This window comes from Erythrolamprus reginae, chromosome 5, assembly GCF_031021105.1.
Source record: "Erythrolamprus reginae isolate rEryReg1 chromosome 5, rEryReg1.hap1, whole genome shotgun sequence".
NCBI lineage: Eukaryota > Metazoa > Chordata > Lepidosauria > Squamata > Dipsadidae > Erythrolamprus > Erythrolamprus reginae.
The window spans coordinates 85,522,012-85,543,862 of record NC_091954.1 but is presented as its reverse complement, the minus strand read 5'-3'; the positions used below and the strand labels follow the sequence as shown (position 1 = coordinate 85,543,862).

Sequence of the window (21,851 nt, the reverse complement as noted above, 5' to 3'; positions counted from 1 at the left end):
TTGCTGCATCTGTTTATTGCAAATACAGTGATCCCCCGAAGGCAACGGGGAAACCCCATCTTCGGCTCCTCGCTGCTGCCGCGCTGCGGAGCAGATCAGCTGTTGGGCGGCCGAAGGAACCTTCCCTGGGTCTTCCCGCCGCCCAGGCAAAGGGGAAACCCCAAGATCACTTGCCGCTTGCCCGTTCACCCGCCCGCCCGGCTGCTCGCTTGCCCGTTCACCCGCCCGCCCGGCCGCTCGCTTGCCCGTTCACCCGCCCCGCCCAGCTGCTCGCTTGCCCGTTCACCCGCCCGCCCGGCCGCTCCGCTTGCCCGTTCGCCCGCCCGCCCGGCTGCTTGCTTGCCCGTTCACCCGTTCACCCGCCCGGCCGCTCGCTTGCCCGTTCACCCGCCCGCCCGGCCGCTCGCTTGCCCGTTTGCCCGCCCGCCCGGCTGCTCGCTTGCCCGTTCGCCCGCCCGGCCGCTCCCCTTGCCCGTTCGCCCGCCCGCCCGGCTGCTCGCTTGCCCGTTCACCCGCCCGCCCGGCTGCTCGCTTGCCCGTTCACCCGCCCGCCCAGCCGCTCCGCTTGCCCGTTCACCCGCCCGCCCGGCTGCTCGCTTGCCGCTCGAGAGCAAGAGGGGGAGAGATAGAGAAAGAGAGAGAAGGAAAGAAAGAGATGAGAGAGGGAGGAAGAGAGTGTGAGAGAGGAAGAAGCAAGATAGAGAAAGAGAGAGAGAAAGAAAGATGAGAAAGGAAGGGAGTGACGTCATCGGGTGGAAAAATCGTGATATAGCGTTTCGCAAAGATCGAGATCGCGAAACTCGGGGGATCACTGTATATAAATATTTTTATCAAGGCACTATCAAAAACCAATATTAAATCATCAAAAATCCTTTCCATCCACCACTCATGCACTATCTATCAATTTACATACAATTCTAATTTATGTAACCCTTAATTGGACAAAACAATAAACTATATAGCAAAACACTTTGAGCCAAGGTACATCAAATGGCCTAACTTATAAAATGCATGCAAAATCCAAAACCAATGATTTCCATCGAATTGAAATTTGGTGAATTTTATAAAACATTTTATAACATAAACATTATCATAAAACAATTTATGACATAAATACAAAAATATTTTCTGTGCTGATATTGGGCTCTGCTGTACAGTTCAACATAGATTACAGTAGTACCTCTAGATATGAGCTGCTCCACATGCGAGTATTCCAAGTTACAAGCCGCGATGTGAGCAAAATTTCTGTTCGACACCCAAGCTCAAATTCGGGATATGAGCCGAGCTTCCACTAGGTGGCGCAAGAATCTCCTTGCTTCTGGTTATCTCGGTGCGAAAAACAGTCTAAAAACATTCGTTCGAGATGCGAGTTGATCGACTTACGGGCTCGGGTCTGGAACGAATTAAACTCGTATGTCGAGGTACCACTGTATTTTCAAGTCTACCCTGAAAATGTGAAGACAGATTCCAGCGGACTGAGCAGATGAAGCCTACTAGAATAGGTCAACGGTCATAAAGATGGTCACTGCAAGCAATATGATACGTTAAGAGCACGGCAAGACACGAAAGACGCACTGGTCAATCACTAAGAGAAGGGAAACTCTGACTGCACACCTCCATTACCTTGTGGCTATGTCCATCATTGGAAACAGCTTCAGGAGTAAAATGCAAAATCTGGAGCCATTTGTGACTATGTACAGCCACGTTCTGATAACTCCTGGGACATAGCTGGAATCAATTGTTTTGGCTTTTGCAATTCCACTGGATTATTTCAGAGATGTAGAGAGGGAAGATCTGCTGCTTGGGTAACAGTCTATCCTCCATACTAACCTACTCATACTAATCTACTCTGGGGATTTCAGAACATGAGACCATGGTCTTTCGAGACCAAAGGATGCCAATGCAATGCAATATGTCTGAATGTATCCCATCTTTTCCAATGAAGGCAGTACATTAGAAGTTCTGCCACTGTTGAAAACATAGAGGAATCTGGTAAAGAAATGTCCTTCAAAGGATGACCCTCTGAAAGGAGGCAGTTTGTCTAGTATACTATTAAAACTCTCAAGTCTGTAACCTTCAACTAGTAAAATACTGTATTGCACATTATAGTGCAAAATACACTGCTCAAAAAATAAAGGGAACACTTAAATAACACAATATAACTCTCAAGTAAATCAAACTTCTGTGAAATCAAATAGTCCACTTAGGAAGCAACACTGATTGACAATCAATTTCACATGCTGTTGTGCACATTCAACTTTGTACAGAACAAAGTATTCAATGAAAATATTTCATTCATTCAGATTAGGATGTGTTGACTTCCGGTTTCGCTGAGGATCGCAGCGGAGTCTCTTGGCAGGGCTCTGCCTCGAGACCCCTCCAACCCTCCCAGAGGTCGCCCCAGCGCGATCGGATCGAGTCCGGATGGCTCGATCCTAGAAAAGGGGATTCCCCTCTGCCCGGGGAGCCATCGCCGAGGCTCCGGGACAGAGGGTTCATCCTGCAGCTCTGGTGCAGGGAGCACCGGTCCTCCTCCAAGAGGACACGGCCATTGCGATCCCACCTAACCAGTGGGAAGCAAGAAACATCAAGAGAGTAAAAAGCAGAGAAACTGAACAACTTTAATTGAAAAAGGAATATTGCCAAAGAAGCTACAATTAAGGTAAAAGAATTTTTCTATGTTCCATGCTAAACAAGAAGTTTGAAAAACAAGAAAATTGAATCGGAGTTTAAACGAAGGCGAAAGAGAAAGTTGTTAAAACAACATTGTATCCAGGCGCGAATTAACAGCCGGAACTTATTTCAACTACTTTCACTTGTTTTGAACTGTTAAATTTTTGCAAACAAGGAGATCCAGAAGATTTTAGAATGAGACATTAAAGGATTTATTATTTACAAAATGATATTATTTGGTTGAAAAAACTTTTTTTCCTTTTTTGAAATATTTTTGAAACATTTGGTTACGGAATATGGTAAAATGAAGTCCGGGCTGGGATTTTTCTAGCGGAAGGACCAGACTGCTCACTATTTACCTACAAATTTTGAATAAATATATATAAAGAAAAAAACTCTTTTCCTACATTTGAGAACTTTAAAATTTGGATTATTTAATCGACGCTTTTTGGATTATTTTGTTGGACTATTTCCATTGGATTTCGTTTGGATTAATAGCCGTTTGTGGATTAACAGCATTTTCGTTGGATTTACTGCGGAGAGATTTCTTCCTGGGCTGTGAGAGACGGACCGACTTCATTTTAACTTCGTGAAATTAAACTGCATTTGCTTGGAAAAAGTTTTATAAATTTTCTAAAGACTATACCTTTCTTCAAAAAACGGAATACCTTTGCAGTACTCATTAAGGTGTTTCTGACAACAAATTAGATCTTCAATCAATTGGGTTTTTTTTGCGTTTTCCCTTTGATAATTTTAATTCTTGAATTTTAATTCTATATTACATTATATTACAATTAATCTTGGTTCTGTTTATGCATTGCTAAATTTTCTTTTGGTCTTTGGTCCCCTGTCCCTCCTAATTGAATAATAGTTTTTAACTTTGATTGCCCCCTTTCTTCACATGTTTTTACCCTCCTTCTTACTTTGCTGACTCTTCCTTCTTATTTTTGCTGCTGTGTTAAACTAACCTTTTCCTCTTTTTCCCCTTCTCTTCTTTACATCTTCTTGATATAAACTTTGACTAGAGTAATAAGAATTAATAAGTGGAGCATTAATTAGATATATTTTAAATTTTAAGTGTATTTGAAATTTAGTCTTTTATTTGAATTAGAACTTTTATTGCTATTAAGTAATTGTTAATTAATTGTTATCAATTTAGTATAACTGTTACTGAGGGTTTGGAATTTACAGAATCTCTTTGCATATTGCTAACATAAAATAACACTAAATTTAAATCTGAAAATGTCAAGTTCTTCCACCCATACTAAAACAATCAAGAAGCAAACAACTGTTATTTCTTCCCCGCAAAGTTCACCACATCCATCTCCCGCACAACAGACTTTATCTGCAACTATGTTCACCAAGGAAAAGGACAGGGAGAAACAACCATCTCTGGCTTCAATCCAAGAGACATTAACAACATTAAATGACTTTATGCTAAAATCTCAACAAGATGCAACGCAACAGAGAGATGAAATTAAAGCAGAGATGGCGGAAATGAAAGTTGACACAGGTGAAATGAAATACCAGATGAAGGAGATCAAGCAAGCCTTGCAAGACAATGAAGTACGAATGAAGGCAGTGGAAGAAAAGGCGGAAAAGGTGGAGAAAAGAATTGGTCACTTGGAGGACAATGCTGCTTCACGTTACAGAGGGTATGATGAATCAATCACACATCTGGAAATGCAACGTGCGTCATACGGACTTCGATTTCAAAACGTAATAGAAGAAAAAGATGAAGATTTAAAGGCCATTATGGCTGACATTATTGGGAAAATCCTCCAGATGGACCCAGATGACATAAAAAAAGAAATCGATGAAGTCTTCAGAATTTCTAACAGCTATATTCGCCGTTTTAATCTTCCACGCGAGATTCACATCAAATTTGTAAGAAAAAGCATGAGAGATGATATATTGCATTGATCAAGAGCGGGACAACTACAACACCAAGGTAGAGAAATAAAAATATTAAAACAAATTCCGAGACGTGTTCGAGAGACTAGAAGAGACTATCATTTCCTGACCAAACTTCTGATTAAAGAAAATATAACTTTTCGTTGGCTTATCCCACAAGGTCTATCATTGACATGGAAATCAACGAGATATAAATTGGAGAATCTAGACCAAGCAAGAGACTTTTATGAAAATAGTGGAATATGCGAAATGGAACAGATAACAAAAGAACTGGAAGCAATGCAGGCCGAAGCCATGGGGGCACTTGCACAAGTGGAGGACCAGGACCAAGGGGCCAGAAGCAACCTCAACGCGAAACCAAGAAATACAACAAATGACTACATTGAGAGATTTAAAAATCTTTTCAGTAAATGTCAATGGACTTAATGAACCAAAAAAAAGAAAACAAATGTTCTCCAAAATTAAGAATCAAAAAGCTCAAATTGTGATACTCCAAGAAGTGCATATAAAAAAGAGTAATCGGAATTTATTGTTAAATAATAAAATTGGAAAGATGTATGCTGCATTAGCAGATCAAAAGAAAAGAGGAGTGGCAATGTATGTTGAGAGTTCTGTAAATTCCAAACAACTATATAGTGATGATGAAGGTAGAATTTTGATTGTCCAGATTGATATTGAACCCAAATCGCTTGCTATTGTTTCTATATATGCCCCAAATGATGACCAAATTGCATTTTATGAAAAATTACATCAAAAAATTTTAGAATTAAATTTGGAAAATATGTTAATTATTGGAGATTTTAATGCCATAACAAATAGACAATTAGACCATTCGGGGGTGAAGAAAAGTTGTAAAAAGAAAAAAAAGAATTTATTGCCCTCAACTTTTCAAAAAATGAAAGCAGAATTGCTATTGAATGATATATGGAGGGAAAGGCATCCCCACAGCAGGCAATATACTTTTTACTCAAACCCCCACAAAATTTGGACTAGAATAGATATGGTGTGGGCCCCTAAAACAACAGCAGAGTACATACAAGACGTAGAAATAGATGTTAATACTTGGGCAGACCATAATCCAGTTATAGTCTATATGAGAAATATTAAAAAACATCGTAATTGGCAAATGAATAGAAATATTTTGAAAGAGAAAGAATATAAAGAATGGATTGAAAAGGAATTAAAAATATTTTTTGAAATTAATAAAAATACAGACACCACCCCTCAGAACTTGTGGGATGCAACTAAAGCATACATAAGAGGATTAACAATATCCTATACTGCAAAATATAATAAAGGAAAAAAAAGAAAATATGAACAATTAATAAACGAATTAAAACAACTAGAGTTTCTATCACAACAAAACGTGAAAAATAAAGACTTGGGGGGAAAAATAAATTTAATTAAACACAAAATTAGATTACAAGAACAAAATCAGATACTGGAAAAAATAAAGAAAGCTAAGCAACAATATTTTGAACATGCCAATAAATCAGGTAGATGGTTAGCATATAAACTGAGAAAACAGAGACAATCTAAATTAATTAGACAATTAGAAGATAAAGATGGAACAATAAAATATGATCCAGAGGGAAAAGCAAATATAGTTCAAAACTTTTTTAAAGAATTGTATAAAGATGATAATATTGAAGAAGAAGCCGTATTTAAATACTTAGAGAGTGCAGAGTTACCACAAATAACAGAAGAGCAACAAGAAAAGATGGAGAGTCCAATAACAATGGAAGAACTCCTTATAGTTATTAAAAAGCAGAAAAACAACAAAGCCACGGGACCGGACGCTATCCCGGCAGAGTGGTATAAAATAGAAAATGAAGTATTAAGAAATAATATGCTCCAAATTTTTAATGAATGTAGAGTGGATGGTAAAATTCCTAAATCATGGTCGGAATCTTTGATAACTTTAATTCACAAACCAGATACACCAAAAGAAAAAATTAAAAACTATAGACCAATATCTTTATTGAATGTAGACTATAAAATTTTTATAGCAATATATGCAGATAGATTGAAAAATGTGATAAATAGTAAAATTCACCCAGACCAAAATGGTTTCCTTCCAGGTAGACAAATTAAAAATAATCTTAGAACAATTATTAATGTATTAGAGTACTATGAGCAACATTGAGACAAAACATTATCCCTAATGTTCTTAGACGCTCAAAAAGCTTTTGATAACGTGAATTGGACATTTATAAAGATGCAATTAAATAAAATGAGATTCGGCCCCAAATTTGTTAATTTAATAGACGCTATTTACTCAGAACAAACGACAAAAATTATATTAAATAATGAACAATTAGAAGCGTTTAAAATAAATAAAGGAGTGCGGCAAGGATGTCCCATATCACCTCTTCTTTTCATTATGACTCTAGAAGCACTCTTAATAAAAATAAGATCAGACTCAAAGATAAAAGGTTTAACAGTTAGAAAAGAGATATACAAAGTCCAGGCCTTTGCAGATGATTTGACTTTTATAATGGAGGATCCGTTAGTCACAGCACCAAGATTAATCCAAACAATAGAACAATATGGTAAGGTGGCAGGTTTGAAAATAAATAAAAATAAAACAAAAATTATAACTAAAAACATGAGTAAAATACAAGAAAGCAATCTAGAATGTATTACTGGAATGCAAATAGTTAAAAAAGTAAAATATTTGGGAATATGGCTAACAGCCAAAACAATAACATTAAAAAATGATAATTATATAAAATTAATTAATGAAATTAAAAAGGATCTAGAAATATGGAATAACTTAAAAATATCATTTTTGGGAAGAATTGCTACGATTAAGATGAATATCTTACCCAAGGTATTATTTTTATTTCAAGTGATCCCAATTAATCCAGGGGCCAACTTTTTTAAAAACTTAACAAATGTGGTTAAAAAATTTTTATGGCAAGGGAAAAAGGCAGGAATTAAGATAAATATGTTAGAAGACATAAAAGAGAGGGGGGGGTTTGCGCTCCCAAATTGGAAATTATATTATCAGGCAGCCGCTTTAACATGGATTAAAAATTGGATAACTTTAGAGGACATGAGAACATCAATATTAGAAGGACATGATCTCATGCTTGGCTGGCATGCATTTGTGTGGTACGATAAAGATAAAATAGGCGTTGATTGCTTACCTGAACGCCTCTTCTCGTACGGTGAGCGGGTACAGCAGTCACATGGGTTGCTCATGTCCAATCCGGTGGAACTGAGCCTAGTGTTAAAAAAGCTTGCCGGATCTGCCCCTTCCCCAGAATTCGCGAATCCATAGACTAGGCTCAGCTGTGAAGCTCTGTAGTGTTCAACTCTCATTGTTAGAGGAAGAAAGGTTATAGGAAGGTAAAGAAGACACATACAAGGGCGGGAAGTGACTGCTGTACCCGCTCACCGTACGAGAAGAGGCGTTCAGGTAAGCAATCAACGCCTATTCTCCGTACTGAAGGAGCGGGTCCAGCAGTCACATGGGACATACCCAATAGATGGTCCCTAGGGTGGGATTAGATTGCTATCGTGAGAGATAACGGATTGGAGTACCCTTCTGCCGAAGGCAGCGTCCGCTGAAGCGTAAGAATCAATCTTGTAGTGCCTGATGAAGGAATTTGGCGAGGCCCAAGTGGCTAATTTGCAGACCTCCTCCAACGGGGCTTGAGTCGCCCAAGCGGCCGAGGTGGCTGCGCTCCTGGTGGAATGCGCTGTGATGTTCCTTGGAACTGAGAGGGAGGCCGACTCATAGGCCTTAGATATAGTCCCTCTGATCCAACGGCCTATTACTGTTGAAGACACTTTGGCACCCATGACTCTGGGGTGATAGGCTATAAAAAGTGCTTCTGACCTCCGAAAGGGTCCTGTGCGTTGGATATAGATTCTCAGCGCTCTAATGAGATCCAGGGTGTGCCATCTAATTGCCAAGGGATGGTCTCGTTGGAGGTAGAAGGAAGGTAGGACAATATCCTGAGTTCTGTGGAACATGGAACTGACCTTGGGTAAGAAGGTGGGGTCCAGTCGCAAGACTACCTTGTCCTGATGAAATTGACAAAGGTCCTGCCTGATTGAGAGGGCAGCCAGCTCCGAAATGCGTCGGGCAGAGGTAATAGCCACCAGGAATGCTACTTTAAAGGATAGGTACCTGAGGGACGCCGATTTTAGGGGTTCGTATGGTGCCTGCGTGAGGGAATGGAGAACCCGTGGCAAATCCCAGGATGGATACCTGTGGACCTTGGAAGGTCTGAGGTTGGCTATGCCCTTGAGGAATTCCTGAACTTCTGGGAAGGATCGGAGAGGCTGTCTGCGGGGGCCCCCTAGGACAGAGGAAATGGCCGCCAGATGACGCCGGAGGGTGCTGGTGGAAAGCCCTTTATGGAAACCTTGCATAAGGAAGGAAGTGATTCTGTGTATGGGGATGCACAGGGGAGAGAGGCCTTCCTGTAGACACCACTGGTGAAACTTGGACCACGTGTGGTCGTAGATTCGATTGGTCGAACCCCTTCTGGCCTTTAGAATGACCTCCACTGTATCGGGGTCGTGACCACGCAGTTCTAAGTCTCTCCTGATAACAGCCAGGCGGTGAGGTGGAACCACTCCGGGTCTGGATGGAATAAGGCCCCCTGCCGCAGCATATCCCCCGAAACGGGGAGTCGCCAAGGGTCCTGGACGGACAACTGTTGGAGATCCGCGAACCAGGGCCGGCGGGGCCAATGAGGGGCGATTAAGATTACTCGGGCCCTCTCGGTGAGGACCTTGTGAATCACGTCCGGGAGAATTGGAATTGGAGGGAATGCGTAGAGTAGGCCTGGAGGCCATGGGCTCCGGAGGGCATTGATTGCTTCCGCTCCCGGGGATGGAAATCTGGAAAAGAAGCGAGGGAGTTGGGCGTTCGCATTGGTCGCGAAGAGATCCAGAATTGGTAGGCCGAATCTGAGGCTGATTTGATGGAACAGGTCTTGATGGAGGTTCCACTCTCCTGGGTCTATCGTTGCTCGAGATAGCCAATCCGCCTGGACGTTGAGGCTCCCCGAGATGTGGTCGGCTAGGAGCGACCGAAGATGTTTTTCCGCCCAAAGGCCTAACTTGAGGGCCTCCCTCATGAGGGCCTTGGATCTCGTGCCCCCCTGTCTGCAGATATGGCTTTTTGTGGCAATGTTGTCGGTGAGAATGAGAACGTGCCGGTTGGGAATGTGAGGAGAGAAATGCTTCAGAGCCAGGGAAACGGCTCTTAACTCTAGCCAATTGATTGGCTTGGAAGCTTCCTCCGGGGACCACGTGCCCTGGGCTATCATCCCCTGGGCGTGGGCGCCCCATCCCGATAGACTGGCATCTGTGGTGATGACAAATTGATCCGGGCACCTTTGTCCATGGCCGGAGACTTCCACCACTTGAAGGATCTGCGAACAATTGGTGGGATGACAATGCGACGATTTGAGTTGCTGTGCCCCGATCTCTGAAAGGGTAATAGGAGCCACTGTAGTTCCCTAGCATGAAGGCGAGCCCAGGGAATGATGCCTATGCATGACACCATCTTCCCCAAAAGGGAAGACAGGGTTACTATGGATACTGAAGGTTTAGATAAAATGGAAGAAATTAACTCCCCTATACTGAATTTTCTCTCGGGAGAGAGAAAGACCTGGGAGGATTCTGAATTAATAATGGATCCCAGGTGTAAGATGGATGTGGAAGGTTGGAGATGACTTTTATCAAAGTTGATGGAAAATCCATGGTCCTGAAGGACTGACATGGTGACAGAAAGATCTGTTTTCACTTTCTCTAGGGAGTTCCCATGAATCAAAATATCATCAAGATAACATAAAAAGTGAATGGGAGACGCCCGGATATAGGCCGCCAGGGACCCCAAGAGCTTTGTAAAGACCCGAGGGGCCGAGGAAAGGCCAAAAGGCATCGCCCTATACTGGAAATGCCTGCCTTGAAAGGAGAAACGTAAAAATTTTCTGTGGCATTTGGCTATAGGAATGTGGAGGTAGGCCTCAGTGAGGTCTAAAGAGACCATGAAATCTCCCGTGTGGATGGCGGCCAAAATAGATGATAAGGAGTGCATCTTAAACTTCCTATATTTGATGAATAGGTTCAGCTTCTTTAAATCCAAAATAGCTCTCCAACCTCCAGAGGATTTTGGAACCATAAATAGGATGGAATAAAAACCTAGACCCTTCTGACCGGAGGGAACCGGTTGAATGGCTCTGATGGACAATAAGTGGGAAATGGCCTCCTCCATACGGTTACAATCTGAGGAGGACCTGGGAGAAGGGCAGGAAATAAAACGTTTCGGGGGGGGAGAAATAAATTCTAAAAGAAGGCCTGTTTGAACAGTGTCAATGACCCAGGGGTCCTTGGAGGTGAGACGCCAATTAGAGGCGAAATGGGCTAGGCGACCACCTATGGGAATTGAGGAAAAATTACCATCTAGGTTTCTTTGAAGCCCTGTTAGAGGACGCTCCCCTTTGGAAGCGAAAACCTCTGCCCCTGGAGTTCCTACCTTGGGAACGAAAGCGGGGGGAATACTGACCTGGAGATCTCTGATAGGAAGCCGCTTGATCTTGCTGACGCCCTGGGCGACGAAAGGACTGCGTTTTGGTAGCCTTTTTGGTGGTTGGACCCAAAACTTTCTTCTTGTCCGTGGTTTCCGTGAGGAGTGGATCCAGAAGATCACCGAAAAGAAGGTCGCGCTTTAAGGGTCCCAGAGATAACTGCCACTTCTGGCGTACTCCCGCTTGCCAAGGGCGAATCCATAGGAGTCTTCTTGCCGTTGTGGAAGCTGCAATAGACTTAGCAGAAAATCTAGTAGATTGTAAAGTGGCATCAGCCACGTACTGAGCAGCTGCAAAGACCTTGTTGAAGTCTTGTTGACCTCTCAAGTCATCGGGAGGAATATGCTGTTGAAGTTGGCGAAGCCACAGAAGCATGGCTCTGGAGAAAAAGGAAGCCGCTGCAGAACTTTTAATGGCCCAGGAATCTGCGGTGAATCCTCTTTTGAGCATTTGTTCAATCCGCTTGTCCTCTGGGCGGAGGACTTCCTCTGCTTCGCCTGGCACAGCAGCCGCCGAGTGAAGGATCTTGACAGGTTCATCCGGCTTAGGAAAGGATAGGAGCTCCTCATAGGAAGAGGAAAGTTTGTACAATTTTCTGTCCTTGGTTGAGGGATTAAGCCCAGAGGCTGGGAAATCCCACTGCTTAAGTAAGGCATCTTTAAACAATTTAGGCATAGGAATTACCTCGTTATCCTTCTGTTCCTCTGTGAAGTAAGGTAAATTCTCCTCCGGAGGATCAGTGGATGTGGAGGCCTGTTTCTCCTGGGCCGCCAATCCCGTAGAAATTCTAGCTTTGAGGAGGAGAGATTTGAACAATTGAGAAGGAAAAATAGTAATTGGAGAAGGAACCTTTATTTGGGATTCCTCATCATCTGAGAGGCCTTGAAAGGGATCCTCATCCTCCTCCATATCCTCATATTCGTCCTGAGAGGAATCTGAATCATCCTGAATAGGAGCTCTAACCGCTGGGGAAGAACCCAAGGGGCGGGAGGGACGAGGAGGAGGAGGAGGTAAGGGAAGCTCATTGATGGTAGAGAATTTAGCATCAATGGCCTTGGACAACACAGAAAAAATAGATTGGAATTCAGGAGGTAAACTAGAAATATCAGCAGGAATGGCAGAAGAATCCCTGAAGGCCTGGGAGGATCCTGGCTGGGGGGAATCTTCAATAATATCTGGTTCCTCTGGACCTATTCCCCATAGGTTAGGTTGGGGTCTGTCTAGGTTTGGCTCATCCAGAGATAACACAGGGACCCCAGAAGGAGGCAGACTAGAAGCCTCTGGGGGGTCTTGACTACTGAGTACTTGGGCCTGTACTTTCAAACGCTTTGCTGATTTGTCATGGATTCTTTGTAGGGCTAGGTCCCTTCTCTTCTCAGCCCTGGTGACCTTGGTCGAGGGGCGGGCCCCTGAAGAAGAGGAGGTCGAGGCCTGGGGGATACTGGTAATCTCATCGCCTGTAGGCCTGGCCTCTCTGGGACCTTTAGTTGTGCCTCTCTTGGGAAAAGTAGCCATAGTCTGACAATTAACAGAAGACCAGGCTGAGCCAAATAACTGAATAATTAGGGAGAAGAATTTCAAAGCCTTCCCAAGAGGAATGGATCCTGCTCCGAGGCCTCGGAGCTGCTGAGACTTGAGGGCAATCTGGGCAAACCCAGAGTTCGTGTCCCCAAATACAGCGTGGCCAGCCTCCCTAAACTTTAATTAAAGTAACCAAGGCACTCTGGTTGGAGGCTTAGCCGGTGGAGAATTAAGCCTGAGCGTCCCAAAGCCCACTCCGGGATCCACGCGGTGGACTGAGGCCTACGCGGCTGGCAGGAGGCCAACACGAGAGGCCTAAATTTAAAAAGGGCGCGAAGGCCTTCGCGCCGAAAAATCGCTCCGTAATAGAATTCTTAAAGGGGAAGCGATCGACTAAGTCCAGAAGACTAGAAACAAGCGTCTCACTCCGCAGGAGGTATTTCTTAAGCCCTTTAACAATAATACAATAATAAATCAATGAATCAATACTTGCACCAAGACCTCCAGGCCAAAGGATTAAAGGAATCCACAAGCGGCAGCGGGGATCGTAAACGGCAAAACAGCCGGGGGGAAAACGAAACCGCAACTTCTCCCAAGGAAAAAAGCCGAGCCACAAACGGCTGGCGCTATTAGTGCAAGTAAATAAATAAGGATAAACAATTCTTACTACTTTTGAAGGAAAAGATCGAAGGGAAGGTGTTAGAATGTTGAACGAGCTATCACAATACAACCGCAGGATATGCGAACTGAGCGAATTCTGGGGAAGGGGCGGATCCGGCAAGCTTTTTTAACACTAGGCTCAGTTCCACCGGATTGGACATGAGCAACCCATGTGACTGCTGGACCCGCTCCTTCAGTACGGAGAAACCATTCTTACTTTAAAAGACACACGCTGAGAAAATACTTATTTGATGTCTGGAAAGACATAAAGAAAAACCATTTTTTAACAATTCCAGATTGGGTTACCCCCTTGGACGCAATAATACACCCAAATTCCATTAATGATACAAGAAATATAAGATATAAACACTTGTTAGACAATCAAATGAAATTAAAATCTAGAATTAAACTACAAGATGAAGGGATACAAATTGATTGGTGGCATTATGCACAGATTAGATCCAGATACCAGAAAGATAGTACACTCTACATATTTAACAAAAGTAAAAACCTGTTAAGCGAGTTAATCACTAAAAACCATAACAGAGTAATTGGAAAAATATATAAATATTTGATTACCCACAAGAATATTGAATTAACATTAAAAGATAGTATGATACATTGGTGTAGAAACATAGGTAAAGAAATTGATTTAGATACATGGGAGAAAGTTTGGATGTGTAACTGGAGAATGACAAAATCAGTTTCTTTGAAAGAGAACCAAATTAAAATGTTTTATAGATGGCATCTCCCACCAAGTAGATTAGCAAAAATGTTCCCAAAGACATCACCTCTGTGCTGGAAATGTAAGAAAGAAATAGGATCCTATTACCATCAATGGTGGACATGTAATAAAGCTAAAATGTATTGGAAAATGATAGAAAAAATGACAAAAGAAATTACAAAGCAGAAAATAGATTTCACCCCGGAGTTTTGTTTGCTAGGAATTACTAACCAAAATTATAAAAAAGAAATTTTGTACTTGATTATACATATTTTTACAGCGGCAAGGATTATATACGCGCAAAACTGGAAAGGGGAAGATATCCCCAAAGAAGAGGGAGTTATTGCAAAAATATTAGACTGCGCGGAAATGGACATGATGACAAGACGCTTGAATGAACAGGAAGAAACCAAATTTTACGCAACATGGAACAATGTTTATGAATGGATAGATAAGAATAAAAAAATAACGAAAGAAGAGTAGCAAAAAGTATAGATATTTTAGATGATTTTTCCTTATTAAGATTTATATTAGATTTAGTTTATATAGAAAGAATAGAAATTTGTTTTTTTTTCTAAAGAATTTTCTTGACTTGAAATTAATTAGAAATTTTTATATGACATTAAATTTTTTTACTAGATATTTTTTGTATTAGTAGCATTGAATTAGATATTCAATTGTGTATTCCTTTTTCTGTATCTGCAATTATACTTTTGAGAAGAGCAGGGATGATACATCCCTACATTGTATGTTAAATGTTTGTAAGTTTGTTTGTCATTTTAAAGAAAATTAATAAAAATATTTGGGGGAAAAAAAAAGATTAGGATGTGTTATCTGAATGTTCCCTTTATTTTTTTGAGCAGTATATTTTCAATTCAGGTTCGTCAAACAAGCTAAGTTTAGAATTCCTCCTATGGCTCTTATACAACTGAAACTTGAAAATTTTTGTAAAATATTTTATGACCAAAAATTATCAAAATTATCATTTTATGACATAATACAAAATGTCATAAAACATTTCCTGATTCTTGACTGTGCTTTAACTCTTAAACATGGTTATTTTCAATGCAAACATATCTTTGAATATTTCACTGATTTTTTAAAAAAAAAACGTTTTCAGCACATTAAAAGTTCTGCTATTGTTCAAAACTTTCAGCTCTGTAACCTTTAATTGGGTGAAATGATGCATCATAGGGCAACAATTTTTGAACTCAGGTGGAGAATGCCTCAGGTAGGCTAACTTATAGAATGCATCCAAAATCTAGAACCCACAACACCCATGGAACTGGTTATTGGTTATTTATTTAACTAGGACTGAAAATTAGCTGAATAAAACAAATGCAGCCTCTAAATTTTGTTTTAGCTAGCAGCCAGAATTATACAGAATAAGAAATTTCACTTTACTTTTGTAAAAGGGAAAAATCAGCTGATTCCTACAGAAGCCTTTTTTCCAAAAAATATAGTTTATCTTTATAACTAGAATAATTGTACAGACTTTCTATAGCTTACTAATTAAAGGCAACAAGTAATTAGATTATGGACCACTTCATTGTTAATGTCAAGTCATTGGTTGGCACTATAAGAATTTTCATATAGAAACCCAGTTTGGTATGATAGTTAAAGTAGCAGGTTAGAAACTGGGTGACCATGAATGCTCAAGCATGAATTCAGCTATGAGATCTTGAATCAGTCACTCTCTTATTCCCAGAAATACTGCAATGATGAGTCACATTTTGCCAATAAAACTGCAGGGAGTAATCCAGACGATTGCAGGTTCAAAGGCTCTCTGAGCTTGCTTTATCTGAAAAGCACTACATAACTATATAAACAACCAATATACTTGAACATAAAAGTAACACATATTTCTAAAAAATATATAAACGTACTGGTTTTTTGGTGTCTATCACAAGAAGAGATGGCGGTCTCTCATTAGAAGATGACTGACTCTGCTGATTTTTTTGATCTGCAAATCGTGATGATGGTTTGTAGATTTTTCCTCGTTTTTCATCTGTGTCATGTTCTGATGAAACACATCATAAAATTAATTAAGCAGTAACAAGTTTAGGAAAAGCCAGTTTAAGTGGACATACAGGTTTGGCCATGTTCAAAGCTGCCCTTTAAAAAAAACTGTGATCATATTTAGTCAAACTTTTAAAAATTATAAGGATGCATAAAATGAAATACACAATTAAAACCATCTAGATACTCATATAAGAACCATTAACATAAACAGTATAATAGCACCTTAATAAATTCCCAAAACTGTAATCTATCTAAAATAGGCGTTGATTGCTTACCTGAACGCCTCTTCTCGTACGGTGAGCGGGTACAGCAGTCACATGGGTTGCTCATGTCCAATCCGGTGGAACTGAGCCTAGTATTAAAAAAGCTTGCCGGATCCGCCCCTTCCCCAGAATTCGCGAATCCATAGACTAGGCTCAGTTGTGAAGCTCTGTAGTGTTCAACTCTCATTGTTAGAGGAAGAAAGATATAGAAAGGTAAAGAAGACACATACAAGGGCGGGAAGTGACTGCTGTACCCGCTCACCGTACGAGAAGAGGCGTTCAGGTAAGCAATCAACGCCTATTCTCCGTACTGAAGGAGCGGGTCCAGCAGTCACATGGGACATACCCAATAGATGGTCCCTAGGGTGGGATTAGCTTGCTATCGTGTGAGATAACGGATTGGAGTACCCTTCTGCCGAAGGCAGCGTCCGCTGAAGCGTAAGAATCAATCTTGTAGTGCCTGATGAAGGAATTTGGCGAGGCCCAAGTGGCTGCTTTGCAGACCTCCTCCAACGGGGCTTGAGTCGCCCAAGCGGCCGAGGTGGCTGCGCTCCTGGTGGAATGCGCTGTGATGTTCCTTGGAACTGAGAGGGAGGCCGACTCATAGGCCTTAGATATAGTCCCTCTGATCCAACGGCCTATTACTGTTGAAGACACTTTGGCCCCCATGACTCTGGGATGATAGGCTACAAAAAGTGCTTCTGACCTCCGAAAGGGTCCTGTGCGTTGGATATAGATTCTCAGCGCTCTGGTGAGATCCAGGGTGTGCCATCTAATTGCCAAGGGATGGTCTCGTTGGAGGCAGAAGGAAGGTAGGACAATATCCTGAGATCTGTGGAACATGGAACTGACCTTGGGTAAGAAGGTGGGGTCCAGTCGCAAGACTACCTTGTCCTGATGGAATTGACAAAGGTCCTGCCTGATTGAGAGGGCAGCCAGCTCCGAAATGCGTCGGGCAGAGGTAATAGCCACCAGGAAATGCTACCTTAAAGGATAGGTACCTGAGGGACGCCGATTTTAGGGGTTCGTAGGTGCCTGCGTGAGGAATGGAGAACCCGTGGCAAATCCCAGGATGGGTACCTGTGGACCTTGGAAGGTCTGAGGTTGGCTATGCCCTTGAGGAATTCCTGAACTTCAGGGAAGGATCGGAGAGGCTGTCTGCGGGGACCCCCTAGGACAGATGAAATGGCTGCCAGATGACGCCGGAGGGTGCTGGTGGAAAGTCCCTTATGGAAGCCTTGCATAAGGAAGGAAATTATTCTGTGTATGGGGATGCACAGAGGGGAGAGACCTTCCTGTAGACACCACTGGTGAAACTTGGACCACGTGTGGTCGTTAGATTCGATTGGTCGAACCCCTTCTGGCCTTTAAAATGACCTCCACTGAATCGGGGTCATGACCACGCAGTTCTAAATCTCTCCTGATAACAGCCAGGCGGTGAGGTGGAACCACTCCGGGTCTGGATGGAAAGAGGCCCCCTGCCGCAGCATATCCCCCGAAACGGGGAGTCGCCAAGGGTCCTGGACGGACAGCTGTTGGAGATCCGCGAACCAGGGCCGGCGGGGCCAGTGAGGGGCGATTAGGATTACTCGGGCCCCTCTCGGTGAGGACCTTGTGAATCACGTCCGGGAGGATTGGAATTGGAGGAAATGCGTAGAGTAGGCCTGGAGGCCATGGACTCCGGAGGGCATTGATTGCTTCCGCTCCCGGGGATGGAAATCTGGAATAGAAGCGAGGGAGTTGGGCGTTCGCATTGGTCGCGAAGAGATCCAGGATTGGTAGGCCGAATCTGAGGGTGATTTGATGGAACAGGTCTTGATGGAGGTTCCACTCTCCTGGGTCTATCGTTGCCCGGGATAGCCAATCCGCCTGGACGTTGAGACTCCCCGAGATGTGATCGGCTAGGAGCGACTGGAGATGTTTTTCCGCCCAAAGGCCCAACTTGAGGGCCTCCCTCATGAGAGCCTTGGATCTCGTGCCCCCCTGTCTGCAAATATGGCTTTTCGTGGCAATGTTGTCGGTGAGAATGAGAACGTGCCGGTTGGGAATGCGAGGAGAGAAATGCTTCAGAGCCAGGGAAACGGTTCTTAACTCTAGCCAATTGATTGGCCTGGAAGCTTCCTCCGGGGACCACGTGCCCTGGGCTATCATCCCCTGGGCGTGGGCGCCCCATCCCGATAGACTGGCATCTGTGGTGATGACAAATTGATCCGGGCACCTGAACGGGGATCCTCTGTCCATGGCCGGAGACTTCCACCACTTGAAGGATCTGCGAACACTCAGTGGGATGACAATGCGTCGATTTGAGTTGCTGTGCCCTGATCTCTGAAAAGGTAACAGGAGCCACTGGAGTTCCCTAGCATGAAGGCGAGCCCAGGGAATGATGCCTATGCATGACACCATCTTCCCCAAAAGGGAAGATAGAGTGACTATGGAAACTGAAGAATTAGATAAAATGTTAGAAATTAACTCCACCATACTGAGTTTTCTCTCGGGAGAGAGAAAAACCCTGGGAGGATTCTGAATCAATAATGGATCCCAGGTGAGAAATGGATGTGGAAGGTTGGAGGTGGCTTTTATCAAAGTTGATGGAAAATCCATGGTCCTGAAGGACTGACATGGTGACAGAAAGGTCTGTTTTCACTTTCTCTAGGGAGTTCCCATGAATCAAAATATCATCAAGATAACATAAAATGTGGATGGGAAACGCCCGGATATAGGCCGCCAGGGACCCCAAGAGCTTTGTAAAGACCCGAGGGGCCGAGGAAAGGCCAAATGGCATCGCCCTATACTGGAAATGCCTGCCTTGAAAGGAAAAACGTAAAAATTTTCTGTGGCATTTGGCTATAGGAATGTGAAGGTAGGCCTCAGTGAGGTCTAAGGAGACCATGAAATCTCCCGAGTGAATGGCGGCCAAAATAGAAGACAAGGAGTGCATCTTAAACTTCCTATATTTGATGAATAGATTTAGTTTCTTTAAATCCAAAATAGCTCTCCAACCTCCGGAGGACTTTGGAACCATAAATAGGATGGAGTAAAAACCTAGGCCCTTCTGACCGGAAGGGACCGGTTGAATGGCTCTGATGGACAATAGATGAGAAATGGCCTCCTCCATACGGTTACAATCTGAGGATGACCTGGGAGAAGGGCAGGAAATAAAACGTTTAGGGGGAGGAGAAATAAATTCTAAAAGAAGGCCTGTTTGAACAGTGTCAATGACCCAAGGGTCCTTGGAGGTGAGACGCCAATTAGAGGCGAAATGAGCTAGGCGACCCCCTATGGGAATAGAGGTAAGATTACCATCTAGGTTTTTTTGAAGCCCTGTTAGAGGAAGCTCCCCTTTGGAAGCGAAACCCTCTACCCCTGGAGTTCCTACCTTGGGAACGAAAGCGGGGGGAATACTGACCTGGAGATCTCTGGTAGGAAGCCGCTTGATCTTGCTGGCGCCCTGGGCGACGAAAGGACTGCGTTTTGGTAGCCTTTTTTGTGGTTGGACCCAAAACTTTCTTCTTGTCCGTGGTTTCCGTGAGGAGTGGATCCAGAAGATCACCGAAGAGAAGGTCGCGCTTTAAGGGACCCTGGGATAACTGCCACTTTTGGCGAACTCCCGCTTGCCAAGGGCGAATCCATAGGAGTCTTCTTGCCGTAGTAGAAGCTGCAATAGACTTAGCAGAAAATCTAGTAGATTGCAAGGTGGCATCAGCCACGTACTGGGCAGCTGCAAAGACCTTGTTGAAGTCTTGTTGACCTCTCAAGTCATCGGGAGGAATATGCTGTTGAAGTTGGCGAAGCCACAGCAGCATGGCTCTGGAGAAAAAGGAAGCCGCTGCAGAGCTTTTAGTGGCCCAGGAATCAGCGGTGAATCCTCTTTTGAGCATTTGCTCAATGCGCTTGTCCTCTGGGCGGAGGACTTCCTCCGCCTCGCCTGGCACAGCCGCTGCCGAGTGAAGAATCTTGACAGGTTCATCCGGTTTGGGAAAGGATAGAAGCTCTTCATAGGAAGAGGAAAGTTTGTACAACTTTCTGTCCTTGGTGGAGGGATTAAGGCCAGAGGCTGGAAATTCCCACTGTTTGAGTAAAGCATCTTTAAACAACTTAGGCATAGGAATTACCTCATTATCCTCCTGTTCCTCTGTGAAGTAAGGTAAATTCTCCTCCGGGGATCAGTGGAAGTGGAGGCTTGTTTCTCCTGGGCCGCTAATCCCGTAGAAATTCTAGCTTTGAGGAGGAGAGATTTGAATAATTGAGAAGGAAAAATAGTAATTGGAGGAGGAACCTTTATTTGGGATTCCTCATCATCTGATAAGCCTTGAAAAGCATCCTCATCATCCTCTATATCCTCATATTCATCCTGGGAGGAATCTGAATCATCCTGCATAGGAGCTCTGACCGCTGGGGGAGAACCCAAGGGGCGGGAGGAGCGAGAAGGAGGAAGAGGTAAGGGCAGCTCATTGATGGTGGAGAGTTTGGCATCAATGGCTTTGGACAACACAGCAAAAATAGACTGGAACTCAGGAGGTAAGCTGGAAATATCAGCAGAAATGGCAGAAGAATCCCTAAAGGCCTGGGAGGATCCTGGCTGGGGGGAATCTTCAATAATATCTGGTTCCTCTGGACCTATGCCCCATAGGTTAGGTTGGGGTCTGTCTAGGTTTGGCTCATCCAGAGATAACACAGGGACCCCAGAAGGAGGAAGACTAGAAGCCTCTGGTGGGTCTTGACTACTGATTACTTGGGCCTGCACTTTCAAACGTTTTGCTGATTTGTCATGGATTTTTTGTAGGGCTAGGTCCCTTCTCTTCTCGGCCCTGGTGACCTTGGTCGAGGGGCGGGCCCCTGGAGAAGAGGAGGAAGAGGCCTGGGGGATACTAGTAATCTCATCGCCTGTAGGCCTGGCCTCTCTGGGACCTTTAGTTGTGCCTCTCTTGGGAAAAGTAGCCATAGTCTGACAATTAACAGAAGACAAGGCTGAGCCAATAACTGAATAATAAGGAGAAGAATTTCAAGGACTTCCCAAGAGGAATGGATCCTGCTTCGAGGCCTCGAAGCTGCTGAAACTTGAGGACAATCTGGGCAAACCCAGAGTTCGTGCCCCCAAATCCAGCGGGGCCAGCCTCCCTAAACTTTATAATTAAGTAAACCAAGGCACTCTGGTTGGAGGCTTAGCCGGTGGAGAATTTAGCCTGGGACCCCCAAGGCCCGCTCCGGGATCCACGCGGTGGACTGAGGCCTACGCGGCTGGCAGGAGGCCAACACGAGAGGCCTAGATTTAAAAAGGGCGCGAAGGCCTTCGCGCCGAAAAAATCGCCCCGTAAATTTCTTAAAGGGGAAGCGATCGACTAAGTCCAGGAGACTAGAAGGCGTCTCACTCCGCAGGAGGTATTTCTTAAGCCCTTAAATATATTGTATACAATAAATAATCAATAATTCAATAGATTAATACTTGCACCAGGACCTCCAGGCCAAAGGATTAGAAGAATCCACAAGCGGCCGCAGGAATCGTAACCGGCAAAACCGCCG

General features: G+C 43.6%; 1 protein-coding gene across 5 annotated transcripts in view; it reads right to left on the bottom strand.

The window, feature by feature from the left end:
- The window catches only part of U2SURP (U2 snRNP associated SURP domain containing), a 71,427-nt gene that overhangs the window by 33,880 nt on the left and 15,696 nt on the right, over positions 1-21,851 (bottom strand). For all 5 annotated transcript variants that reach the window (XM_070753360.1, XM_070753362.1, XM_070753361.1 and 2 more), the window contains exon 5: positions 15,933-16,066. In XM_070753360.1, coding sequence (XP_070609461.1) covers positions 15,933-16,066 — 134 coding nt within the window. The remainder of the gene's footprint in view (positions 1-15,932; positions 16,067-21,851) is intronic.